The 25883-nt window shown below is 32.6% G+C and overlaps 1 protein-coding gene across 4 annotated transcripts in view; it reads right to left on the bottom strand.

Annotated features, from left to right (window-relative positions):
• Positions 1 to 25883, bottom strand: part of DNAH5 (dynein axonemal heavy chain 5) — a 392301-nt gene that overhangs the window by 167882 nt on the left and 198536 nt on the right. For all 4 annotated transcript variants that reach the window (XM_074279122.1, XM_074279119.1, XM_074279121.1 and 1 more), the window contains exons 23-31: positions 20874 to 21075; positions 19950 to 20185; positions 18185 to 18403; positions 17287 to 17349; positions 16655 to 16893; positions 14321 to 14561; positions 13487 to 13686; positions 12578 to 12731; positions 4271 to 4434 (exon numbers count right to left, since the gene is read on the bottom strand). In XM_074279122.1, coding sequence (XP_074135223.1) covers positions 4271 to 4434; positions 12578 to 12731; positions 13487 to 13686; positions 14321 to 14561; positions 16655 to 16893; positions 17287 to 17349; positions 18185 to 18403; positions 19950 to 20185; positions 20874 to 21075 — 1718 coding nt within the window. The remainder of the gene's footprint in view (positions 1 to 4270; positions 4435 to 12577; positions 12732 to 13486; positions 13687 to 14320; positions 14562 to 16654; positions 16894 to 17286; positions 17350 to 18184; positions 18404 to 19949; positions 20186 to 20873; positions 21076 to 25883) is intronic.

Raw genomic sequence — 25883 nt, 5'->3', positions numbered from 1 at the left:
ATGATAATAAGCAATTGGAAAGAGGATTGGAATTCCAGAGAAAGGTTGAGATAAAGAGAAAATTGTGAAGATCCATATTGACAGGTTATCTAAGTATTGATCATAAATTATGGGCAAAGGAGATTTCCAAGGAAAACAATGTTAAGAGAAATGAGGATCAAAAGCAGAATCTTTGGCAATCAGCACATTAAAAAGGCAAAGAATAATAGCAAAGAATCCAAAAATAAAAAAGAATAATTATAATAATAGGAATAAAAGTGTACAGTGCATTGTTATGAAAGCAAAAGAAAAAACACTATGGGAAAAATGACATCCTCTTGTAAAATTTCAAAGAGGGGTAGAGGGTAAGAATTAATCCATTCAACTTCTTGATAAGGAAGTCATTAATTATTTTGAAGTGATTTATTTTAATAAAATAGGGAAGGAAAAAAGAAGGAAATAAGAATTGATATTGCATATACTATGTGCTTAGCACTATGTTAAGTGCTTTACAAATATCAACTCATTTGATCCTCTCAATAACATGGGGTAAGAGAGATTATTATCCTCATTTTTATAGATGAGGAAATTGAGGCAAAGAGAGATTTAGTGACTTGCTAATGAGTGTTTGAAGCAGTATTTGAACTCAGATTTTTGTGACTAGATCCAATATTTTAGCCATTATACCATCAGAGATAGATGACAAGTGGTTGAGGAATAAATAGGTTCTAAAGAAGTAGAAGCAATGTCTACACATTAATCCTTCCAAAAGTTTAACAGTGACAGTTTAAATGTATTTAAATGCCATTGTTATGACATTTAAAGAGAGTAATACCTTCAAAAAGCAGTTTGATAAAATTAGTCAATAATTTTAGTACTTGCTATGTACCACATGCTATATTAAATGTTTTAATACAAAGAAAGGCAAAAATATGTACCCTTCTCCCATGGAATTCATATTATATTGGGAAAAATAATATGCAAATTATATGTAATATGCAAATAAAAAATAAATATGCAAATATGTATATATAAAATATTTTATTTTAAATAGAAATAAAACACTAATAGTTGAAGCGACCAAGAAAGTCTTTCTCCAGGGCAAATTTGAGCTGAATCTTTTTTTTTTTTTTTTTCCTGAGGCTGGGGTTAAATGACTTGCCCAGGGTCACACAGCTAGGAAGTGTTAAGTGTCTGAGACCAGATTTGAACTCGGGTCCTCCTGAATTTAAGGCTGGTGTTCTATTCACTGGGCCACCTAGCTGCCCCTGAGCTGAATCTTAAAGGAAGTCAGGGACTCTGAGAGGCAAAGATGAGAAAGGAAAACATTTCAGACATGAAGAACAGTCAATACAAAGGCATGCAGTGAGGAGATTCAGGGCTGTGTGCTAAAAACAGCAAATAGTCAAGTAGCTAGATCATAAAGTACATAGAAGAGGATAGAATAGAAAAAGTGTAGAGGAAGAAACAAGCATTTATCCAAGGCCAACACTATGCTTAATGCTTTACAAATGTTATCTTATTTGATTTCATTTGAACAAGACTGGAAAGATTGGAAGGGGTCAAGTTGCATAGGTTTTTGAAAAAATAAATTCCATTTTGAAGTTGTTGAGCTTGAGTGCCCCATGGAATATTTAATTTAGATGTCTAAAAAGCAGCCTTTTATATGAAACTGGAATGCAGAAATAAGATGAGCAAAATAATAATGGAACTCATCAAGTGCAATAGTGGAGAAAGAGAAAAGGAGAGGATTCCAGGCATCTACACGGGTATGACTTGGATGAAGATCTAGGAAAGGAGGCAAATAAAGAGTGATTAGACAGGTAGGAGGAGAATCAGTAAGGAGTAAAATAATCTCTTCCATATTGTAAGAGTTAAGAATGTGCCACTACTGAAATCTGGAAAATCTAAGCAAAAAATTTTAGATTGTTTTTGAATTGTTATGGATTCTTTACAGTATCAAAGGATAAAAATGCTGATTTTATACATAATAAACATATTCTATGCATTTTTTAGGTTATAAACTTTTTTGTGTCAACTGCTGGCCTTTGCATATCGTCTCTGGCTTCTGTAAAACTTCACAAAAATTCCTCATGATACACTGAAACCAGGAACGTTACAATGTGGAAGGACTCACTGTAGTATTTTTTTAAAACCTTAAAAAGAGAGAATATCCAGGTTCAACTGGGATATCATCTGAACTACCTTCCAGATCTGAGAATCTGGAAAGTTACAAAAAAGGCAGATTTTGGCTCAACACTGAGAAAACTTCCTAGAATTCAGATCTAAAAATGTACTTTAGGAGATAGTGATTTCCCTTTTATTGGAATTCTTCATTAGAAGATTGTTAAATACTTGGTTTGATTGTTTTTTGTTTTTTTTTTGCTAAGGCAATTGGGTTTGTGACTTACCCAGGGTCACACTGCCAGGAAGTGTTATGTGTCTGTGGTCGGATTTGAACTCAGGTCCTCCTAACTGCAGGATTGGTGCTCTATCCACTGCACCATCTAGCTGCCCCATGAATTTTTTTTTTTTAAACTGAAATTTATTTTTCAATTTGAAGATTAGCAAGGGGCCTTTTTTAATTCCCTGTTATCTCTAAGACTCTATGATTCTACAGTCTGTCACCTAATACTTATTAAGTTCCTATTCTCTGTGAGAAATCTTGTTGCCATATGTTGAGAGCATGATGTGAGATATAGACTCAGCATAGGAAAGTTGGACAGCTTCCTAGATCTTTCAGTCACTATCATCACTGCGAGGGCATAATTATTTGCTTTGAGATAAATTCTCACAACATCAAGCATATCCACTGGTATAAAAACACAACTTGAAAATACATGTACATGAATTGGGAATGATCTATGGCCCTGTTTGCATACAAGAATATAAATCATTAATAAATTGCCAAACAAAATTTCTCAATTGTTACAATTATGAGTTACTTAAAAGGCTAAAAAAAGTGATTATTTAAAAATATATTTAGATTATAGTTTTTGATACTTCTTTAAAGGTTAGACTCCTGACTTCATCAATATTCAAAATGTTTAGTGAGGAACATTCTCCCCTTAATGTAGATCTCAACTTTTCTGCAGCTTCTAGTCCTTGAGAATTGCCTGGGTCATTAAGAAGTTAAGTAATAGGGCTAGGGTCACATAGCCAGCATATGCAAGGTTTCAACCCAAGTCTTCCTGACTGATTCTAATTAGCTCTCTAAACATTATACCACCGTAGGTCTCAGAACACAATCATTTTACAATATTTTCAAACAAAAATTATTTAATTTTCTGCATAATTTTATTTTGACTAATCATGGTAAATGGCCAAGAGCAATTTAACTGCTCTTCTAATTAAACTAGCATATTTATACTTACATTAAGCACTAATTTACATGTAATCCTTAAAGCATAGCCAGATAACATTCAGTATTACTCAGACACTATGTTTAGCTGCATATCTTAAAATATTTTGTTCCTTCTGATGTTTTTCAAAGAAGTATCTGCAACACATGTGAACTGAATTCAAATAACTGCTTGAGTTCCCTTGTGCCTCTAAGACCTACATTTTTATGATTCCATAAAAGAAATATCAAGAGAATCAGAATTAACAGTCATCTGAAGAGAGATTAGGGTTTCAAACTATTTGTTTCATTTCCCCTTCAAGGAAGTTACCTGCTCACAAACTCTTAAACCTCTGAAAGGTTTGATAAAAGGCAGATTTCTTCAGTTGGCCAAATGTATCAATAAATTATTCAAGAAATATCTATTTGACACTTATTAAGCAACACAGTCTGTACTGTATAAAGTGTTATTCATTACATGGTGTTTTTGTTTGTTTGATTTAGTTTAGTGGGGTTTTATTTGTTGGCTTATTTATTTTTGATTATTTGGTTTTTCTTTTTGGCCTGAACCTGGGTTTCATCAGCAATTCCTCATTTGAAAACTCAGTAAACTGATGCAAATAATAAATTTATCTGTAATGTATAGACTTCAAGACTTGTTGATGGCCCTGGAAAGTCAAATAGCTTGTCTATGGTCACATAACTATAGACATCAAAAGTTAGGACTTGAACCCAAGTCTTCCTAGCTCCAATCACTTCCTAACAACTAACCAAGCCACCACTTGCTTTATTATGTTAGTATTACCTAGATTCTGCTACACTGTCTTAATCCTACAACTTAAAGTCACATTTACAATTGAATCAATATATATTGAAATTATCTATTCTTTAGAAATCTTAGTTCTTAGATCATCCAAGTCCTGTCAAAATTAATTGTACTAAAAGTCTTACCCAGTAAGTGATTTCTGACATATTTCCAGTTGATCCAATAAATGTGGCAATAGCTGCCCCATGGTTTCATCTCCAACACAACACTGTACCACATTTGGCATATCTCGTGCCCGTGTCATGATCTTCACCCAGGATTTATCAATATTGGAAAAACACTTGGCTTCCTATTGGCATGAAAAATAGGAAATTTACACCGTTCAAAGGGAGTTTTTTAGGATCTCCTATATCTTGTCAGAGTTAATGTTTCTAATCATTCTTTGTTTAAATAGTACACCCATCTTCATGGATCTCTTTGTTAAATAGGAGAGTGGAAATGCTCCCTTCCAGCTATAAATCTATAATCCTAGGATCCTCAGTATATTTAATAAGAACCACATCACTCTCCCCCTGATAGTATGGCAATGATCTCTTCTTTATTACTCTGAGATAATTTCTCTGTTCTCACCCTGCTATATAATCTTCTACATTAGCATCATATAAAAGACAGAAATGTGAATTCAAGCCTTGGCTTTATTATACAGGTAGTAACTAAGTGTTATAGTGGATAAAATATTATACTTGGAGTCAAGAAGATGGATTTCAATAGTTCAAATGTGTAACCATGAATAAATCACATAAACCTTAGCTTAAGTTTCATCTTCTTTAAAATTGATATAATAATGGTATGTATTTCATATTATTGTTATGTCATATTATTGAGAGATTCAAATTGGAATTGTGTGTGTCTGTGTATGGAAAAGCACTTTGCAAACCTTCTTGACCATGCATATCTTTACAAAAATTGACAACATGGTTGGTACATAAAAACATCACCAAAAATTTAGAAATGCATTTTTACTGATCATAATGCTATTTTTTAAAAATTCACTAAAGGTCTTTGAAAAATTAATTGCTAATTAATTAGGAGACTTAGTTGATCTTAAAGAATTGATTGTCAAAGGATAACTCAAGAAAATAATAATTTCACAAAAGCAAATGATGAATGAAATGACATGGCAAATGTATGAATAAATCTAAGGCAAACCTTAGACAAGGAAATATGCATGTATAAATATTTTCATCAACAAAAGGGAGAAAGAACAAACCAGCAAATCAAGCATAATTTTTTTTAACTGAAATAGGAAAAAAGTAAAAATTGTGAAAATAAAGGACAGGATTAACTAAAATGAGTGCAAGAATCCATTAAATTGATGATAACTGGAACTTTTTTCTTAATAAAATAAACAGCATGTGTAAATCTGATTTACAAAGAGAGACTGAGAAGGAAAGTATTTCTGTCAAAAATGAAAAAGGAAAATTCAGATGTAGGAAAGAAGAAATAAAGGATACTATCACAATTTATTAAGTAACAAAATATAATAGAAAAAATTCAAGAATTCTTTTAAAAAGTAAAACATCCTGAATAAGAGAAGAAATCAATTATTAAAATAAGGCAATATCAGAAAAAGATATTGAACAAGTCATCAATGAATTCATAATGGGGGAGGAAAAAATGTCAGGCTCAAATAAATTTACAGATGAATTCTATCAAATATCTAAAGACCAATTACTTCCATTATTACCAAAACTCTTTTCAGAAATAAATGCAGGTCTACATAATTAGAAAAAAAATTAATTCCTCATTTTAAAATCAATAAAAATGACAATTCAACTCAAATTATCTACATATAGACATGTCAACTCTATCAAAGAATTATTTTATAGAGTAAGAAAAATTATAACAATGAAATGTATCTGGAAAAACAGAGAATCAAGAATCTCAACAGAAATCCCAACAACAGAATCCAGGAGTATTCTAGACTGCAGCTCACTATTTATGTAAATGGCATACCACTGGAAAGCTGGGTAGACACAGGTGCAGATCATTAGTTTAGTGCCAGTTGGCACAGTCACTGGCCAAAGATTATGATAGACACCCATATGTCTGGCGTAGGAGGATCAATAGTAGCTGAAATTAGTGCTACCGCTCTGATATGGAAATTTGAAAATAAAACTGGAGTTTTTATTCCTTTTATAGTAAAAGAAAAATCCTCATCAATCTGTGGGGAAGAGATATCTTACAACAGTTAGGATTACAAATGAGTACTTTGGTTTTTTAGGCAGGGCTGCCATTGAAGGCCTGCCAGCACTCTCACCTGTTCCCATTCAATAGAAAACTGATACACCAGTGTGGGTAAAACAGTGGCCCTTAATCAGTGAAAAAATTATGGCCTTATCAGATATAGTATAGGAGCAACTTGACCAAGGACACTTACAACTTTCTCTAAGTCTTTGGAATTTCCCTGTATTTACTGTGAAAAAGAAACCTGGAAAATGGAGTGTTAAGGGACAGGTCAATTCTCTGATAGCCTTTGATTATCCTCATGGTGGCTCTCCTGCTTCCTGCACTATGGGGGAGACTGGTTCAGACTGGGAGACTAAAGGAGACAATAAAGACTTTGGACTTTATTCCTGATTATTCTTGTGAGACCAAGGCTGGTCCCAAGGCCCTCCAGAAAGCTAGCCTGGTCATTAAATTATGGTTCCTGAACGTAGGGTGTAAGAAGCATAAGAATTATAAGAAGAATCAGGACTGTTCATAATAAGGATCCTTCCAGGAAAGGAAGAAGAGAGCCCCAGTAAGACATTTTTAGTCGAGATAATTAAATGGGCCAACGCATCAAAGGGCCGAGCTAGGAGACTAATGAGTGATTTAAATGCCTGTTCTTATTACAGTCCTTTTCTCTGTTTGAAAGTCTGCCTGCATGATATCTTACAAGATCAATACCTGCTACAACCATCCAGAAGTGATAGTGCTGCTTGCATATTCCTCAGTGTGCAGACCATACCGTGGGAGGGAAAATAATAGCAAAAAAACAAAAAACAGGGAATTGTTAAGGGGCAGGTCAATTCTCCAAGAGCCTCCACAGCTGTGGATCTTAAGAAGTTGCAGAGCAGCCCTTGCTGACACAGGTGTTGCAGACTGAGAATGGGATAAATTGGAAGCAGAGGGAAGAGGAGAGAGGTCAGAGAACAGCAACTACCTCTCAGTCTCCTTGTAGCATCCTCTCACAAGAGGAGATCCATTCTAGGTTGGATCTCCAGCAGTCACTGTCAGGTAGCTTCTGTGTATTCCAACAATGGAGGATGTTGACTGATTTGAGAAAAGTAAATGAACAGATGGAAGCCATGGAAACTCTTCAGCCTGGGTTTCCATGTCCTACTCAATTGTCTAGAGAATGGCCTCTTTAGATTATAGCTATTAAGAATATTCTATCCCTCTGGATAAGGAAAATATGAAAAAATTTGCTTTTTGCAGTGCCCAGCGTTAACTTAGCTGAGCCTTATAAAAGATATTAATGGACAGTTTTGCCACAGGGAAGGAAAAATAGCCCTACTATGTATCAAATGTATGTGGCTGCTGCTCTTACTCCTGTAAGAAAAGCATTTCCAAAAGTTATGTTATTATATTACATGGATATCTTGGGGTGTCCACCTGAGGAGCAAATGTTAGAAGAATGTCTACAAAAGACCATAGACTTATTTCTTACCCCATTCTTGTGGCTGGAATCTTATTAAAAGCCATTAAGCAAGTAACATAATTATCTGAAATAAGACCTGACAAGATATACACCGTTTATACCAATGCACAATTAATATATGCTGTGTAACCATCTCAGAATAGCAAATTTTATTGGCACAGCTCCAAATTTTACACATGGGTCTCTATTAAAGATAACCAGACTATTACATAATTGACCATGGATTTTTAAAGAAAAGGTTTCTAAGGTTCCTCGTAAAGGGCAAACTCTCTTTACAGATGCATCCAAGCGTAACATTTGTGCTGTATACTCTCGTGACTTAATTATAAAGAAAGTAGTCAGAACTCCTTTTCAGTCCACTCAACAGAATGAATTGTATACAATCATTCTAGCTCTTATTATCCAGGAGATATAAATATAATATCTAATTTGGCCTATTCAGTAGGTGTAGTACAAAGAATTGCCACAGCACAAATAAAATTTGTAGCCTCTAATGTATGTGTGTATATATATATAAAAGCTCTTTAAGGAACTTCAAGAGCAAGTGAAAAAGCATTCAGGTAAATATTACCTCTTGCATGTCCACTCTCATAGTGAACTTCCAGGTCTTATTTTTTTTTTTATGGAAACTAAAAGGCAGATAGTTTTCTAACCATGTTGGCCAATACTCCTTTATTTCAGGCAGCCCAAGAATCTCATTCTAAATATCATTAGGCTGCTTGAGCTTTACGTTTGTAGTTTGGGATAATAAAAGAGGAAGCTGGGATCATAGTAAAAGCCTGTCCAGGCTGCCTTCCTTTCCACACCCCTACACTCCCTCCAGGGAAGAACCCTCATGATTTGAGACCCAATGAAATTTGGCAAATGGATGTGACCTATTATAAATCTTGTGGCCATTTGTCTTTTATCCATGTTATAGTAGACACCTTTTCAGGATTCACTTTTGCAATACCAGCAGAAAAAGAGACAGCCCCAGTGGTCACTGAATTCCTTATCCAAGCATTTTCAATTATGGGTGTGCCACAAGCAATAGAAATAGATAATGGACCTGCATATACTTCTAAACATTTTGCACATTTTTGTGCACAGTATCAGATTTTACACACCCCTGGCCTACCCTTTAATCCTCAAAGATAGGCAATAGTAGACAGGAGAAAGAGACATCAAGATAATCCTCCAAAAATAAAAGAAAGGGGGAGCCCTAGAGAGCTTCTAAATGTAGCTCTTTATACTATTAATTTTTTTTTTTTTTTACAAAGATTCACTGCTCCGGCAAGCAGGGCAGTGTCCAATACAAGTAGTTCCACTATCTTTAGATAATCAACAGGTGATGTGGAGAGACCCAGAAAGTGGTGAATGGAAGGGACCAGATAGGTTAACTACTTGGGCGATAAGGTTTGCTTGTATCTCTACAGATGAAGAAGGAATCAGATGGATTCCAATGAGCTGTATTTGCCTTGTCCATTGGAGAGAAAAGAAGACACTTGACATGAAGGAGAAGAACCAAGAAACATCAGGTGGTTCCATCTCTGACTGTGACTACCACTGAAAGAGCCTGACAGTTATGGCAATTGACTCATGAACATTAATAATATGACTGATGCAAGCTTCAGAATCTGACACATGAAGTAATGGACAGTAGATTGGTTTTGGACTATCTCTTGGCTGCTAAAGGAGGTGTATGTGTGATTGTTTTCTATATACCCTCCTTCTAGGACTTATGGACATGTATAATTCCTCATGTTGATTCATATTGTTTGTTACATCATTACTTGCCTGCGCTATATTACTACATGCTTGTGTAATGCCTACCATGCTGATGGATATATGTATACCTTTTTTAACTAAAACAAAAGAAAGAGGACATATAGAGGGCTGCAGATAGTGGGGGAACTCTGGGTAAGGTATAAGACCCTTCAGCCCAGAGGAAACCTGCTAACAATGTCTGGTTTGGCTCCCCACTTCCTTTTGGTGCTCTCACCCTTCCTGAGAACTCAAGGGGGGGCATGACTACCTGTGTTCTACTTGAAGCAAGGGATATTTACAGTAAGAGGAATTTTCATATCAATAGCAAGGAGCTTATAGTTAACATTTGCACAGTGTGATATGATGATGTAATGGTTCTATAGTTGGCACATGCACAGTATGCTGTAGTGATGCTATCATACTAAGTTATTTAAGGGCTGAGAGGACTTGAAATAGACGGACTCCATCTTTGGCCATCCTCATGGGTCTCCTGCCTTCTTCACTCCTCTACTAAGACCAAGGACTCGAGCTGGTCCCGAGATCCTCCAGAAAGCTAGTCCAGATGTATATTTTGGCATCCCAGAGTGGGGGCTTTAGAAAGTTTAATACATTTTGGCACCTCAATTTGGAGGCTCTAGAAAGCACACCTACATATAAGTTTATTATTCAATAAAAACTATTGAAAAAATTGAAAATAATTTACAAAAATCACATATAGATCATCATAAATAAGTATTTGGAAACAAAATTTTACAGAAAATTTTTGTGATAAAGGACTCAAATCCAATACATTAAGGATATTGATTAAATTTATAAGAACCCTCCAATAGACAAATGATCAAAGAACAGGAACATGCTATTTTCAAAAGAAAAACCCAAGGTATCATATAAAAAAGGTCTAAATCACTAATTATTAGAAAAATTGAAATTAAAGCAATTCTGGGATCTATTTGGATCAGATTAGCAAAGAAAACAAAAGAGACTATGCGAAATAGGCACACTAATGAACTGTTGGTAAAGCTGTGGATTTCCATTTTGGAAAGCAATTTGTACTATATCTCCAAAATCACTTAACTCATACTTTTGACTTAATGATTCCACGGCAAAGTCTAAACCTCAAAGAGATCCAAGAAAGATGAAATGAACCAATATCAATGAACAATCTTTATAATAGCTCTTTTTGTATTAATCTAGTGAAAACTGAGGAACAATCCATCTATTAGAAAATGAATAAATAAAGTACAGTATATGAATATTGTGTTAATATAAAATATTATTATACCATAAACAATGGTAGTGAAAATAGACAGTTACAGAAGAAATTGTGGAAACCTATCTAAAGAATAAAGTGAGCAGAACTAGAAGGACAGTTCATACAGTAACAACATTATTAAGAAAAACAATGTTGAAAGGTATTAGAAATCTAATCAATGCAATGACAAATTACAGTTACAGAAGATTGATGATAAAACATGCCATCTACTTTCTGGCAATGAAATGAAGGACTCAAAATGTAGAATGAAACATATAGTTCTGAAAGTGATAAATGAGGGAAATTGCATAATATGAGGGGTGCTTTTCTTCTTTTTTGTTGTTATTCAGTTTGAAATGGAATTGAAGGGAAAGAATGTTTAACTGAAAAAAGACAAAGTATTTTAAAACAAAAAAAAATCAGAAAAGAAAAATTACTTTAAACCCTCTTCTATATTTTGAAATTATGTAAGTGAATATAAAAAATGTTTTCTTCCTCCAACAATTAAGTGGAAGAAATAGAATCACATCATTTTATGAATGCCAAAACAATTTTACAATTTGTAGTGGTATCCTTTCAGTGACTGAATAGGCAGAGGATTCTATAATTTTATTCTCTTAATGTCTCCCATTATACAACTCAGACATGATGTTGGTTTAAACCATCAAGTTCTGGTTAAAACTAGCTACTAAAACTCTCCAACAATTTGCTGATACAACACAGTTATAATTCCATATTTTTCATCCTAAACAGGGCTTTCCGGTTAATTTTTAGGAATCATCCTTTTGCCACAGTTCCATGTTAGCTGCGTTCATCACTCACAGCCGCCACAGCAGACCCTTTTTCTTAAAGCTTTATGTAAACCAAGACCATTGTGGCTTTGAGCCTTTGACCCTTCATTACTCATTTTGACCACTACCCACTATATTCTGCCTCCTAAAAATTGACTTAGTTGAGACAAAGAGGTTGTTCCTGGATTTATTCTGGATTACTATATATGCTCATGTTATGCTTTTAGCTTCAAGAATAAATCATTCTAGCCAAGTTTATGATCTTTTATACTATGGTCACCAAAAATCTACACTAAATTTGCATGACAATTATGTTATAAGACTTAAGTCTGTCTAAATGTCTAGTAGCAGGAACTCCTCTCTCTTTTACATCAAGGGAAATCAAATACCATAGTACATAAAAATTATACCCCAATTTTTAAGTTTTAAATATATTATGAAAACACTTTGATTTTACATACAATTCAAAAGAATGTACTGTGATACAGTAAAAAAAACTTTTTTAAAAATATAATTAAACACCTCAAAATATACTCTATGTATGTTTAACTTGATTACAGCAATTTGAAGAGGAAAAAATGCTCTTGATATGTTTCATGTGAGAGGGATAGTATCTTTTTTGTACAATTTCAACCCATAATTTTATATTATAGATGCAATTAAGTACCTTGTACTCTTCATTATTTTAAAATGTTATTTCTGTAAGAATAAATTACCATAACTTCATCAAGACAAACTCTCCATAATTCTATACTCTAGATTAACATTTTCTAAAGATTCATATGTCATATAACTATTCTCAACTTTGTTATTTTCTTTCATACCCAACTTCTACCAATATGTCACATTCTTTACTTTTCCCTTTCCTTTTTCTACTTCACAAAAAGACAAATTGAAGTTGATGGATATGATCTTAGTTACTTTCCTTTATAAGGTATTTTTTAGTATTTCATATTTCTGTCATGAAAAATTCTAATAAACCATACACTTTAACAACCTTAGGCAGCTGTTTGGCGATGTCTCCTCCCACAAAGACAGCTTCTAAATAAATCCACAAGTTCTGCACTGTCATCCAATTTTCAATGATGTCAGTTGTATTGGAAAGGTATTGTACCCATTTTTGAATCTGTGTCTTGAATGGAGTATTATACCTAAAAGAGAAAATACTTTAAATCTGTATTGTTTTTCTCAAATACAAAGGTTTTAAAAAAAAGCCTTTCTTGGTCATACGTCTAATTTATCTTGTAGCTCACCAGCAGCATACAATGCAGTTGTACTTTTTTCTACTAGTAATTTGCCTGCCTTTTACTAGGCTGGGAAACCTTTCACCTATAAGCACTTACTTAATTATCATTTGCTGTTACCAAGTTATCAGGCCCCTGCTTGAACAGGATAATATAAATCACTCCTTCCCAACTCAATTTCAGAGAGAACAATAAGTCTCAAGAAATCAGAAATAAAATGATATGGATGAATTGAAGATATGACTTATGGTTTAGGTTACACTATTGGCAGAAGTGTTGTGTGATCTTATCTAAATCTCTCTAGATCCACATTTCCTCAACTGTAAAATGAAGGGGGGGGAAATATCCTTCAAGGTCCCTTTCAATTCCAAATCTATAAATGTGTAATTCAAGGTGCTATTTTGGGGCTATGGAACTTTTAGAGAATCCAACCACTGAATGATAATGATATAAAAATGGCATAAACTGAAATGTCACTTGAAAGTACACTTGCATATGGATGTTAGCATTAAAATGTTTCAAGTATTCAATAACTACTTGAATCTGGGAGGGCCTTACAAAAGATTTTCATTTCCCTTAAGTCTTTTGTTTTGGGGATTGTTTTTGTTTTTGTCTTTGTCTTCCATTTTTCACCTCTTATGAAAAGAAGATGGCTTTATTACCTGTTACTCATTAAGGAACCCAGCATCATCAAGCTGTCTTCCATGCTGGCTATAATTTCTGCTGTGCTATCTCCTCTTAAGAGTAATTCACCACGGGTTTTAAAACTGGCAAATGTAAAAGTTTTGTTGTCCCACTCAGTAATTACTTGTTTCAGTTTTTGTTCAATGTCTCTCTCCTTCACTGCACTGATACAAATGTCCTGTCAAAATAGAAAATTCTCATTTAAAAAAATTGAAATTCTTAATAAATTGCAAATTTTCCATTCACAATCAATGTCATTGCAAGAAGGTGACTCTAAAACTAAAACATATTGTGGTGGATTCTACAAAGGTAGAAAAAGTACAAAAGGGGGCCTGGTCATGAACTGCTTGTCTCTCATGTGAGGAACAGAATATCTAAATTTGGAATCTCAAAAGACATAGGGGAGAGGAGGGAGGGATGCAGGGAGGGAAAGAAAAGGAGAGGGGGAAGGGGAAAGGGAAAGGGAAGAGAGAGAGAGCCCATTTATTAGGCATATAGAAAAGGAATTCTTAACTGGATTCTAGAGACAAGAGGAACAATACTACAGGTTTCTAAATAGTGAATAATGCTGAATAGTACTACAAAGGCATGTGGAAGGAGTTAAGTTTCTGTTCAAATTAATTTAGATTAATGCTCAGAAAGAACCACTAGCAATAAAGGTTAAATTAAGAAAGCAAGAACAAGCTTATTTTTCCAATAAAATAATTATTTTTTCATTTTCCTTGCAACATTTGTCAATCCAACACTATATGTGAGAAAGGTTCAAGAACATTCTATTTTCCCAATCCCACATCACTTTTTGCCCAAAATACTTCTATTTCTTCTTTATATTTCAGAAGAGGTGCATCCATGATGTTCCGCAATTTAAAGGTCTCATTCTCCACATCAAAACTATGGCCAGTGAGTGCTGAAATTCTTTTCCAGTGTCGATCTAGCATGGCTCTGTTTGACATGTGTTCCAAAAGTGGACAACACTCATTGAAATCATCAATAGTCTTCTTTAAGTCTAAAAAAGCTTGCCAATCTTTCAAAGCACGTGGAAGTTTACGACACCTAAAAAAGGAAACCAATAGGGAAAACTATACAACTCTCACCTAGGCTTTTTGCATCTCATCTTTTCATATCTAGCAAAGAAAACCACACTAAATTTAAATTTTCAATTATCTAAAAGTATTCCCTGAATAATGGCCATTTTACAATAATTATCTTAATACAAAAGACCTGAATCCAAGAAAAACAACTAGAACATCATTTAGTCAGTTACCCATTTAAAACATTGCTATTATGGAATGAATTGCCCTAATCACTTTGTTTTATCTATTGCCTTTTCACAGAACATATTGTGACTTTAGTAGGCCTCATACGTACTGCATATGCATTAATTTGGGCCAATCATAATAAATGTGGCATTAAATTACCAAACGTATTACAGAAGTCCAATCTTCATAGAAGGAACAAAATAAGATTGGAATGACTTTTTCCAAGGAATTATTTTAGAAAGATACCAGGGCTTAGTATACATTAGTCTGCCCAGTAGAATGAAATGGATATTCTCTCCCAGTCCTATCCCAAAATCCAGATAAGACAATATGTTATAATGAAACTATGTTAGGCTTGGAGTCAGATGACTTCAGTTCAATTATTTTCTCTTTTACTTAGGAGTTATGTGGCCCTGGGCAAGCCACCTAATCTTCCTCTCTGAGCCATACATTCCTTATTAATAAAATGGAGATTCATTTACATGGAGAAGAAATAATGGACACACATAATCCCTGTCTTCAACTATATGAAGTTTTCCCATGTGAATTAAGGATTTGTTATACTGGGCTCCAGAAGAAAGAAGTAGGAATAATAGTTGAAAAAAATGGGAGGTAAAGATAAGATCGATTTAAATAAAAATTCCTTAATAATTAGAAATATCAAAAAATAAATATGGTGAGATGACTTTGTAGGATGTCAAATATTCTATTCATATATGGCCTGGATTAGATGTTCTCTGATGCTCTTTCCAAATCTATTATTTGCACTTGTTTCAGGATGTTTTGTAAGCCTTAAATGGTATAAAGTTTACCCAGTGGCATGCCTTAACAATTTAAAGTACACATAGGGAGCAGGATGGTACAATGGATAAAATGATGGGCCTGGAGTTAAAAGGCCCAAATTCAAATTAAGCCTCACACACTCACTAGCTGTGTGACCTTAGACAAGTCATTTAACCTGCTTCCTCAGATGTAAAATGCAGATAATAATACCAACTATACCCTAGGATTGTTGTGAGAATCAAATGAGCTAATTTTTGCAAAGTGCTTGGCATATGGGAGGTTATTAATAACTGCTTATTCTATCCATAATGTGACAAAAGGTGGACAGTAAGTTGAAATTCTATACTAAACTTTCCTTTTAATCTCTTTAGATTGCTCAGGGTCAAAATAAAAGGAAAATAAATTTATGGGGAAGTATTAATTAATCTTATAAAATGATAGGACCTCAATGCAGAAAGAATCCTTTATGGTACTGATTTTTATAAATTCTGTTATAATTTATATTGAGAGTGTTCCTGCCTGTAATCCTCACCACATTCATTTCCATCTATTGCCTTGATTACTAATCAAATTAATAGTGCCAATGTCTGGAAATATCAATTGATTTCCCTATTGTTCACCTCATCATAAATGTGTGTATGTATATGCATATATATATATGTATATATATATACATATATATATACAGTATTAAGGCCTTCATATTCTATACAGTATACAATTCGTGATTAGTTTACATAATTCTTATTTATTCATCCTTATTATAACACTCAAAAAATATGTAGGAGAATCTAATTAATAGATCTTTTAACATGGATTTCTAATATTTAATGTTTGTTTACATGAAGACAGAGTGTTAAAAAACAATTTATATATTTTATTGAAATTTAAATTATTTGCTCATATATAATCATTCATGAGGAGATAATGAATAAATACTATTTGATGATTATTTTAACAATAGCCCAATAAAAAATGTTTCTCAAAAATCTGTGATTAGAAAAGAGTGAATCAAAGATAAAAATGATTTAAGAAGGATGTCATTAAAGTTTTAAGAATTTGAGGTTCTTGTTACATACATGCTAACTTTTTGTAATTCCTCACCTGTTTTGGAATTCCAAAAGGTCATTGTTTATTTTTTCAGTATTCACTTCTGACCAAAGCATATCATAATATCCATTGACAGTGTTAATGACACTGTTGTACAAAGTGTAGATTTTCTGGAGGAGATTAAGCTGCTTTTTTATCTCAAGTAGCTGAGGATACTGAGTCACAGGAAGCCCAAAAAGCTCTTCTCCACCAGTGTAAGTGACATATTTGCGAAATATATTGTCAAATCGAGTCTAACAAAAATATAAATGAAGAACTGCTTAAATAATATCCAACAAAGATTAAAAAAGAAACTTATAGCATACCTAAAATGTCATTAATAACAGCTACATTGTTGGGCACATGCATTTCCATATTTAATTGCTAACTGCTCTCAAAATCACCTTTCATTTAAATATATCCTCACATTATCCAATCATTTATATTTGCTTATTTATAAGATTATTAATAAAACTGTTATGTCAACTTTTTTACATAAAATTATTTTATCAAGATATATATGTAATATTACACAGATCAATATACATTCGATATTAGAAAGGTTTTTACTTAACTGAAAAGACTGAGATAACAATAGTTTGTTGTTGTTGTTTTTTTCCTACCATCATATGCATTAGAAAGATTACCTGGAATATAATAAGTCTATCACTGGCTTCCTGGGGCTCTAGATCAGCTGCCATGGGACCATTCTGAAACAAAAATTAAGATAAAGAGGAAACAAAGTATGCTATTTACATAAGAAAATGCTAAGCTTGAAAGGAGTCTTGCTTTCATTTAGGAGTTTTTCATGCTTTTTAATTTTTTATTTTAAGAACATAAGATTTGAATCATGGTTACCTTTTAATAAATTACTATCACTATTACTTCCTCTCTTCTGGGAAATGATCTTTGCAACACAAATAGGAAGGGAGAGGGGAAATTATTTCCATTTTTTTCTTTTTATAAAAAAGATAATAAAGTTTTGAACTCAGAAATGAAGACAAACATCACAGGCTCTTGTTTTACCGTGGCAGTAGAACATCCATCACTTTTTCTAACACATCACTCATCAGCTTTATAGTTTATAACAGTGTCAAATAGGAGTCAGAAATATTAACCTCTGTTCCACAATCATACTCATTGGTACTTGAAGGCACCGAAAAGAAAGGAACTGGCATAGGACAGAATATTCCATCTTATTAAAGGAAACATTGCTTTCAAAATGTTTTCCAGATAATATTCAGAAAATTGTATAATTGTCTTCTATGACCTAAGTGATTAAAGGCAGATAGTATGCTAAAATTTTATAGTAAAAGTGATTTTTAATCCTTTGAGGTTGCTCAAGGTCAAATAAAAAGAAATGAAATTTATGAAGGAATGTTAATTAAGTGTAATCCTAAAAAAAATTATAGGACCTCAAACCAGAAAGAATCTTTTATAGTAAAGATTTTAAGACTCATTTTTTAAAAGCAATCCTCTTTTTTTTTTCAAAAAAAATTATCTCCTTTTTCTTATAAATACATACATAGAAAATTAGTTTAGTACCATTTCATAGTCTGAATAGAACTGATTACAATCTTCAACAAAAACTTCTACGGTACTAATAAGTTCTCTCCTGAAATTTGGCTGCAATGTGAATAATTCATGCTGAACTTCACTTGTTCGGCCCAAAATCTTCTCCCAAGTATAACGCAAAGTATCAACTTTTTCCATTTCTTCCTTTGCTATCAAGAGTCCATATTTATTAAGAAGAGCATAAGATTCCTACAGACAAAAAAATTATCAAATAAATACATAAATCTAAGCATAAAAATATAACTTTAATAAAATTATGATAGAAAATATACCAAGGAATAGTAAACTTTAATGCACTTAACAATTAAGAGAAGAAACAGAGAAAACATGTAACTAAGTCCATCTCTTATTACCAGATTCAAAGTCAACAGAAAAAAGAAAGAAAAAATCCATATATATGAATGTATATTCAGATATATAACTTAGATTTATCCTGGTGAATATCTATTTGTTTTAAAACTATGAAAAAGTTCCCAAAACTTTTCACTCTCCATCTCTCCTCTTCCAATTCCAACTGGGCTCACCTGTACATCTTCCTTATTTCTTTACATCCTTTAATGTGTGACTTATTATGTTTTCTTTTACTTCACACACACACACATAAGTATGATGATTAGTGAAATATTGAATATGACCTGATACATACACATATATACATCACAATTAGGTTATATACAAATATTGTATATGTACAATATACAAATATTGTATATGGCCTGATTGTGATCACAAAGGGGATTAATGGAAGAAAAACACAGAGGCTACTTGAAATCTATGTAGAAAGAAATATTAGATCAGAAAAGCTAAATTTGTTCTAGTGACCAGAGGACTGATTCAGGAACTCAGTGTATTATATTTCACTAAAAATCAGCATTAAGAATTGCTATTTTTTAAAAACTCTACAAAGTTGCAAGGATGTCCCTGTGAATTCAGATAATGCCTGTGGTTAAATTGTCAAGTTTATTTCTGATCTCTAAAAGGTTGGATGCTTTGAACTGAGTTTGGGCAATTTGAACAGTTCAATGATGGGTTAGGTAGCAGAAGTGAGGATTAGAGAAGAAAGTCTCACACCTGAGCCAGCTCCACACTCAGACACATGTACAGTCTGAGGAAAGTCAATAATATGGCTGAAAACTTGGTGGTAAATGTAGTGTCACTAAATTGTATGATAATTGCAATTTTTTCTTGTTTTCATTTAAAATAATGGATCCTGTAGCACATTTTTGATAAAATGTCTTCAAGATTCACACACACACACACACACACACACACACACACACACACACACACACATAATTATTTTTTCATGTACTTAAAAAAGAACTATAGAAAAGTAATATCTTTTAATAGAGGGAATTGTAAATTATCAGGCTTGTAGGGATAAAGAATATTTTAATTTAAAAATTAAAAATTAATTTTAAAATTTAATTATAGTCTAATTTAAGTCAATTTATTTTATGACTTAAAATACATAATTTAATCTATAATAACTACTAGATTACTACTACTAAACTACTACTAACTACCACTACTACTAAACTACTATAAATCTCATTTATTGTATTAGTTTTCTGGTGTCCCTTTTCTTCATAAGTAGAACAAAGGAAAATTTCTATTCACTGCAGGTCAAATTAGCACAAAATTATTGAAAAACAAGTAAATGGCTGTTATAGATACTCATGCTAATAAGAATATAGTTTTGTTTACAATATTCTTTCTTATTCTTGTTAGTTACCTCAATAGGGCCAACTTGAAAGTCTATGGAAATTTGTTGTTCCCGGATTTCTTTAAGAGCAGCCATTGCTATCCTGATATCATCCAAATCTTTAATCTGACGATTTAATTTTTTATTCAGCTCTTCAACTAAAGTAAAAATATTCTCCATCTCACTTTTGTATTTCTTGTTACAATGACGGCCTATGTCAACCATCCAGGCCTTGGTTTCTGCAGTCAATGCCATCTTCAGGTCAACTATAAAATATAATATTCACAATGCATTTTGGAAAAGTTGGAATAGCACCTGCCAAATATAACCTCAAGAAGTAATTTAATTCATACTCAAATTTGGCATTTACAAAAACTTTTCTTTCTTCTTCCTTTTTTTCTTTCTGTGTCCTATAGATATGCCAAATTTTATATATGTATATATATATGTATATGTACATATATGTATGTATATGTATGTATATATTTATATACATATATATAAAATTATATATATAGTAAGTATAGAAGTATAGTAAAGTTTATACCTTTCAGTTCTTTTGCTCTCAAAATTTCAGACTAAAAATATTTCCTTCTTTAAAATTATTCATTTATATTTATATATATATATATATATATATATATATTTTTTTTTTTTAAAAACTCAATTTTAATACCAAATACATCAGATGCCTTTCCTTTCTCTAAATAAGCATTCATTTTCAGTGCAGAGTAGCAAAGAGTTCATTATATCTCTACACATTCTCGAAAAAATTGATTGTATATAAGAGGAATAAATAAAAACCTACAGACTAGACTCTTCTACTTGAGTTTCATAAAAGCAAAGTCAGTCAATCTTTAAGAAGACCCAAGCTCTCAGAAATAGTAATCTAGAGATGAAGTGATAAAAATCTATGCTGAATTTCCATGAATAACTAAAAGAAGGTTTACCTACCTGTATATAATGCAACAGTTCCTACACAGATATATTCAGGCTCAGCATTAATTTTCTGTTCTAAATCTCGGAAATAGAGAATCTGAGATTCAAATTCAGAAAGGGAGGGCTGTTTGCTTAAAAATTCCATAATAGTCTCTTCTTTCTCCTTTTGCCATATGTGATGATAACGTTTGAAACAATCTAGGGATGAAATAACTTCCTGGAATAGGAAGAAACAGAAAAAGAAAATAAATATTTAAGTGGTTACTCTGTGGCAAATTAAAATATCTTTAAATTATTATCTTATTTGATCCTCATAACAAAGAAAGAAGCTAGGTTTATTATCCCCATTTTACATTTGAGACCAATAGAGGTTAAGTCACTTGCACATTGAGGGTGTGAGGGCAGATTTAAATTCAAATTTTAGGCCCAGTACTTTAAACCATGTGATACCTCCAAGCATCAATGATTGCAACAAATTCATATTATAGTATGATAAAAATAACAACATTTATATACGCTTACTATGCAATTTTGCTAAGTGCTTTGCAATTATGATCTCATTCAATTTCCACAACAGTGAAAGGTATTTGGTGTTATTATCTCTATTTTACAGAAAAGAAAACTGAGGTAAACAAAGGTTAAGAGACTTGCTCCGAATCATACAGCTAGTAAATATCTGAGGCTAAATTTGAATTTTGGTCTTCCATTATATTATAGTTTAAAACAGGAAAAAGAGGATAAAATTAATCTCTCTGGTAAAAACCAGATAATTTAAAAATGAACATAATTTTATCCTAACAAAAATCATTTTTTGCATATCTTTACCCAGAAAATCCTGAAATAAGGAGTGTGATGATGTGGTAGATTGAACGAACATTAGGGGGAGCTAGGTGGTGCAGTGAATAGAGCACTGGGCTTGGAATCAGGAAGACGTCTTTCTGAATTCAAATTTAGTCTTACTAACTTATTAATTTACTAGCTATGTGTAGTGTCTGTTCTAACTTCTAATATACTATAACTCTACTGACATTCAAAATTCAGCAGATTTCGTCTTGAGTTGGTACTAAAATGATGACATATTTAAACAATACATTTGCATGCAAATGTGTGCATAAAATTATTGTATAAAGTTCAAGTATTTTTCATTTCCTTGCATGATTTCAGCAAAATAAATTCATGATGAAAACTGTTTTGAGATGTAATCTTTAAATTTTGAGAAAGTAGGGGGAGGATTCTGGGAAGATGGTAGAATAGGTCAGAAAATTCCAAGTTCTCCAGATTTTCTCCACAAACAAAACAAAATTGAGCCTCGGGGCAAATGTAGATTTGCCTCGGGGCAAATTGTAGAAAAATAAATAAGATTTGGGGCAAAATAGGGATCTTCCTTCTACCACCCTAAGAAAGACCTCAGGACAAGGATTAAGTGAAGTATTAACACCTTTAGGATTGCTCCAAAGAAGCTGCAAATAGGGAGCCCTGGGGCTAGCTGAGTTCAAGGGAGTCTCAGCCTGAACCACAAGAACTTTCACCTCCAGGACATTTAGGGAGTCCAGGGTCTGGCTCAAGGAAGACTGCTGATTAGCAACACTAGACCCAGTTGTCCTTCAGAGACTCTGCTCTTGCCTATTAGGAATTAGCACATCCAGGTGAGTGCACAAGCAATGGAGCAGGGAAGCTGCTGGCTGTGGGTACTTACAGGAGAGGGGAGAGCTAAAATGAAGCTAGAGGTATCAAAAATTAGACGTGCTTGAACTTTACACATTTTAAAAGATGAACAAAGAAGAAAGAACCCAACTGTAGAAGAAATTTACTTTGGGAATAAGAAAGGACCAGAGTTCATCGTCAGAGGAGGACAGTAAAGTAAAAAAAAAAAAAAAAAAAAAAAAGCCTTTTCTACTCCAATTGGTTACCTTCCTCAGAGAATTTATAAAAGAACTCAAAAAAGACTTCAAAAATCAAATGATAGAAATTGAGGAAAAACTAAAAAAGAATCACCCAAGAAAAATAAGAAGTTAACCAATTAGAAAAAATAATAGATACTTAAAGAAGAAAAAGATTTTTTGAAAATTACAACTGGGGTAAGGGGAAGGCAGTGAAATATGAGATCTGAAGAGCAGATCAAAAAGAGAAAATATAAGAATAATTGGTCTACTTTAATGCTGTGATCAAAAAATAACATTGACACAATAATGCAAAGAAATAACCCAAGAAAATTGATCTGGAGTGATAACACATGAGGGGAAAGTAGAAATACAAAATCACCAATTAGATGATTCTCTCAATTCTCTCAAAGAGAATCTAAATGGAAAACACTTAAGAATATTATTGCTAAATTTCAAAATGATTGTACGTATGTAACCTATATCAAATAACTTCATGTCTTGGGGAAGGAAAAATAAGCAAGGGAGAGGGAAAAATCTGGAACTCAAAATATCACAAAACTGAATGTTGAAGATTATCTTTACATATAATTGACAAAAAATATTAAGCAAAAAAAAAATGAAATTATGTATCAGCTATTTAGGAGGCATGCCAGGCACCTATCTCAATATGTTAGATTTGAGACTATGAGCAAGCTACTTAATTTCTCTGAGCCTCAGTTTCCTTATCTGCAAAATGGTGATAATTATAAGACCTAATTCATAGAGTAATTAGGAAAGTGCTATCAGTAGTTGATGTTGCATGTCAAATAAGTTCTAATCATTATTGTTACTTTGTAGAAGGCACATAATACTTGCAAAAGAATGAAATCAAGAACATAAAAGGCTTGACTTTTGAGAGGAGAAAAGAAAGATGACAAGTTAATGTAATATTGATAGAGTTGTGAAATGATTCAACAATTCTGGAAAATTATTTGGAACTGCACAAGAAAAATGACTAAATAAAGTGTACCCTTTGACTCAGTCATAATATTGAGCAAATAAGAAAGGTTCAAGTATAGGGAAGAAGATCTGATTTTACCTCCTCCAAAATATTCTGTGCACCTTTGCCAGACAAATCTTCCATAAACATTTTTTGATCATGTTATGTGATCATTTTTTTCTCTTCAACTAGTTCCTTAATATGGCTATACCTTCTAATGTTTCCACAATCTTGAATATATTTCTCTGTCTACTTAATTGAAGTATATGTGCTAAAGAATTTAGTATAGTACTTTTTGTGGTGACAAAAAAAATTAATTGAGTGCTTGTATATTGTGTAATGGCTTAAAAACTGTGGTTAATGGCTGTGGTATATAAGCAAATATGATTTTTCTGTAGAAAATGAAGATTATCAGAATTCAAGAAATATAGTAAAACTCTATGAAGTAATAGAGAGTTAAACAAAGCAGAACAAAGAAAATAACATACCAAATGAGTACAACAATGAAAATAAAAAGAATTGTAAAAGGAAGCTAGATTGTGAGGAACTATAATTATCAATCTTAGTCTGATAGAGTAAAATATACCTCTGTCTTCAAGGAAGAGAGAAGGGACCATAGGTAAGGATCTTTGCATACATCATCAGAAGTGGTCATAGGGCATTAATTGGGTTTTGTTAGCAATTTGTCATTGCAATTATAGTAATCTAGTGTTTGACAAACCCAAAGACCCCAGCTTTTGGGATAAGAACTCACTATTTGACAAAAAACTGCTGAGAAAATTGGAAACTAGTATGGCAGAAACTAGGCATTGACCCACACCTAATACTATATACCAAGATAAGGTAGAAATGAGTTCATTATCTAGACATAAAGTGATATTATAAACAAATTAGAACAAAGGATAGTTCACCTCTCAGAACTGTGGAGAAGTGAAGAATTAATGACCAAAGAAGAACTGGAGATCATTACTGATCACAAAATAGATAATTTTGATTATATTAAGTTAAAAAGTTTTTGTACAAACTATTTGTCACTGTTTCAAAGAATGGCTTAATATGAGAAAAGTTGGAAGAATTCCCAGGAAGTATCTCACAAAAATCTTGATATGTTTTTACTACATTCTCTTTCCTTCCCCCTTCCCTGTCTCAGTCAGGAAAGAGAACTGAATCTCTCTCTAGAGATCATCCTTCCAACAAGATAGGAAGGATTCAGGAGGATTAAGAATCTAAAAAGGGAAAGTTGTTACTGCTTCTGCACTTAATTTTACAGGTAAAAAAAAATAAATCTTTCTTAATAAATTTTAATGTACCCTGGATTAAGAAGGAAAGAGAGATGCCTTTAGGGTTTTACCTTTCCTAACTCTCTCTCTCTCTCTCTTTCTCTCTCTCTCTCTCTCTCTCTCTCTCTCTCTCTCTCTCTCTCTCTCTCTATATATATATATATATATATATATATATATATATATATATATATATATAGGTGTGTGTGTGTGTATATATATATATATATATATATATATATATATATATATATATAGGTGTGTGTGTGTGTGTATATATATATATATATATATATATATATATATATATATATATATCCACTTACCCATGAGTGTAGTAAATTACATAGTGAGGAGATCCCTTTGAATATCCTCACTTAGTACCTAAATATCATTGATATTTTATAACACAAGTGAAGGCTATCTTCCATGGAGTTATTGCTAGTTTCTCTCAAGGAAATCAATGTATGCAAAACTTATGTGCTGGAGATTGGGAAAGCAAGATGTTAATCTTAATTCCATATTGTGTATGAATTCAATCCTATCTCATATGTTGTAAGACAGATGACTATTGGAAGAATAATAATTTTTAAAGTGCAAAATTCCTTATGAGGAGGTAAGAATTTGAATGGGATTTTGAAACTGGGATTTTTGGTATATATAGCAGAATTATTTAAGATAGTACATATTTTGCGCCATCTTTTTCATAACTGCCCTCTTAAAAGGATTAGTTCAGGATATATGTTGAATATGAATATATTAATGAAATGCTGATACCATATGTTAATAATGGCAATGTTAATATATTAATAGTACCTTCTGATAATGCATTAATATTATGTTGGTTTTCATGTTAATATGTTAATAATACCATAACCTCTTT

Source organism: Sminthopsis crassicaudata, chromosome 1 (genome assembly GCF_048593235.1).
Source record: "Sminthopsis crassicaudata isolate SCR6 chromosome 1, ASM4859323v1, whole genome shotgun sequence".
Taxonomy (NCBI): domain Eukaryota; kingdom Metazoa; phylum Chordata; class Mammalia; order Dasyuromorphia; family Dasyuridae; genus Sminthopsis; species Sminthopsis crassicaudata.
This window is presented reverse-complemented; position numbering and strand designations above follow the sequence as displayed.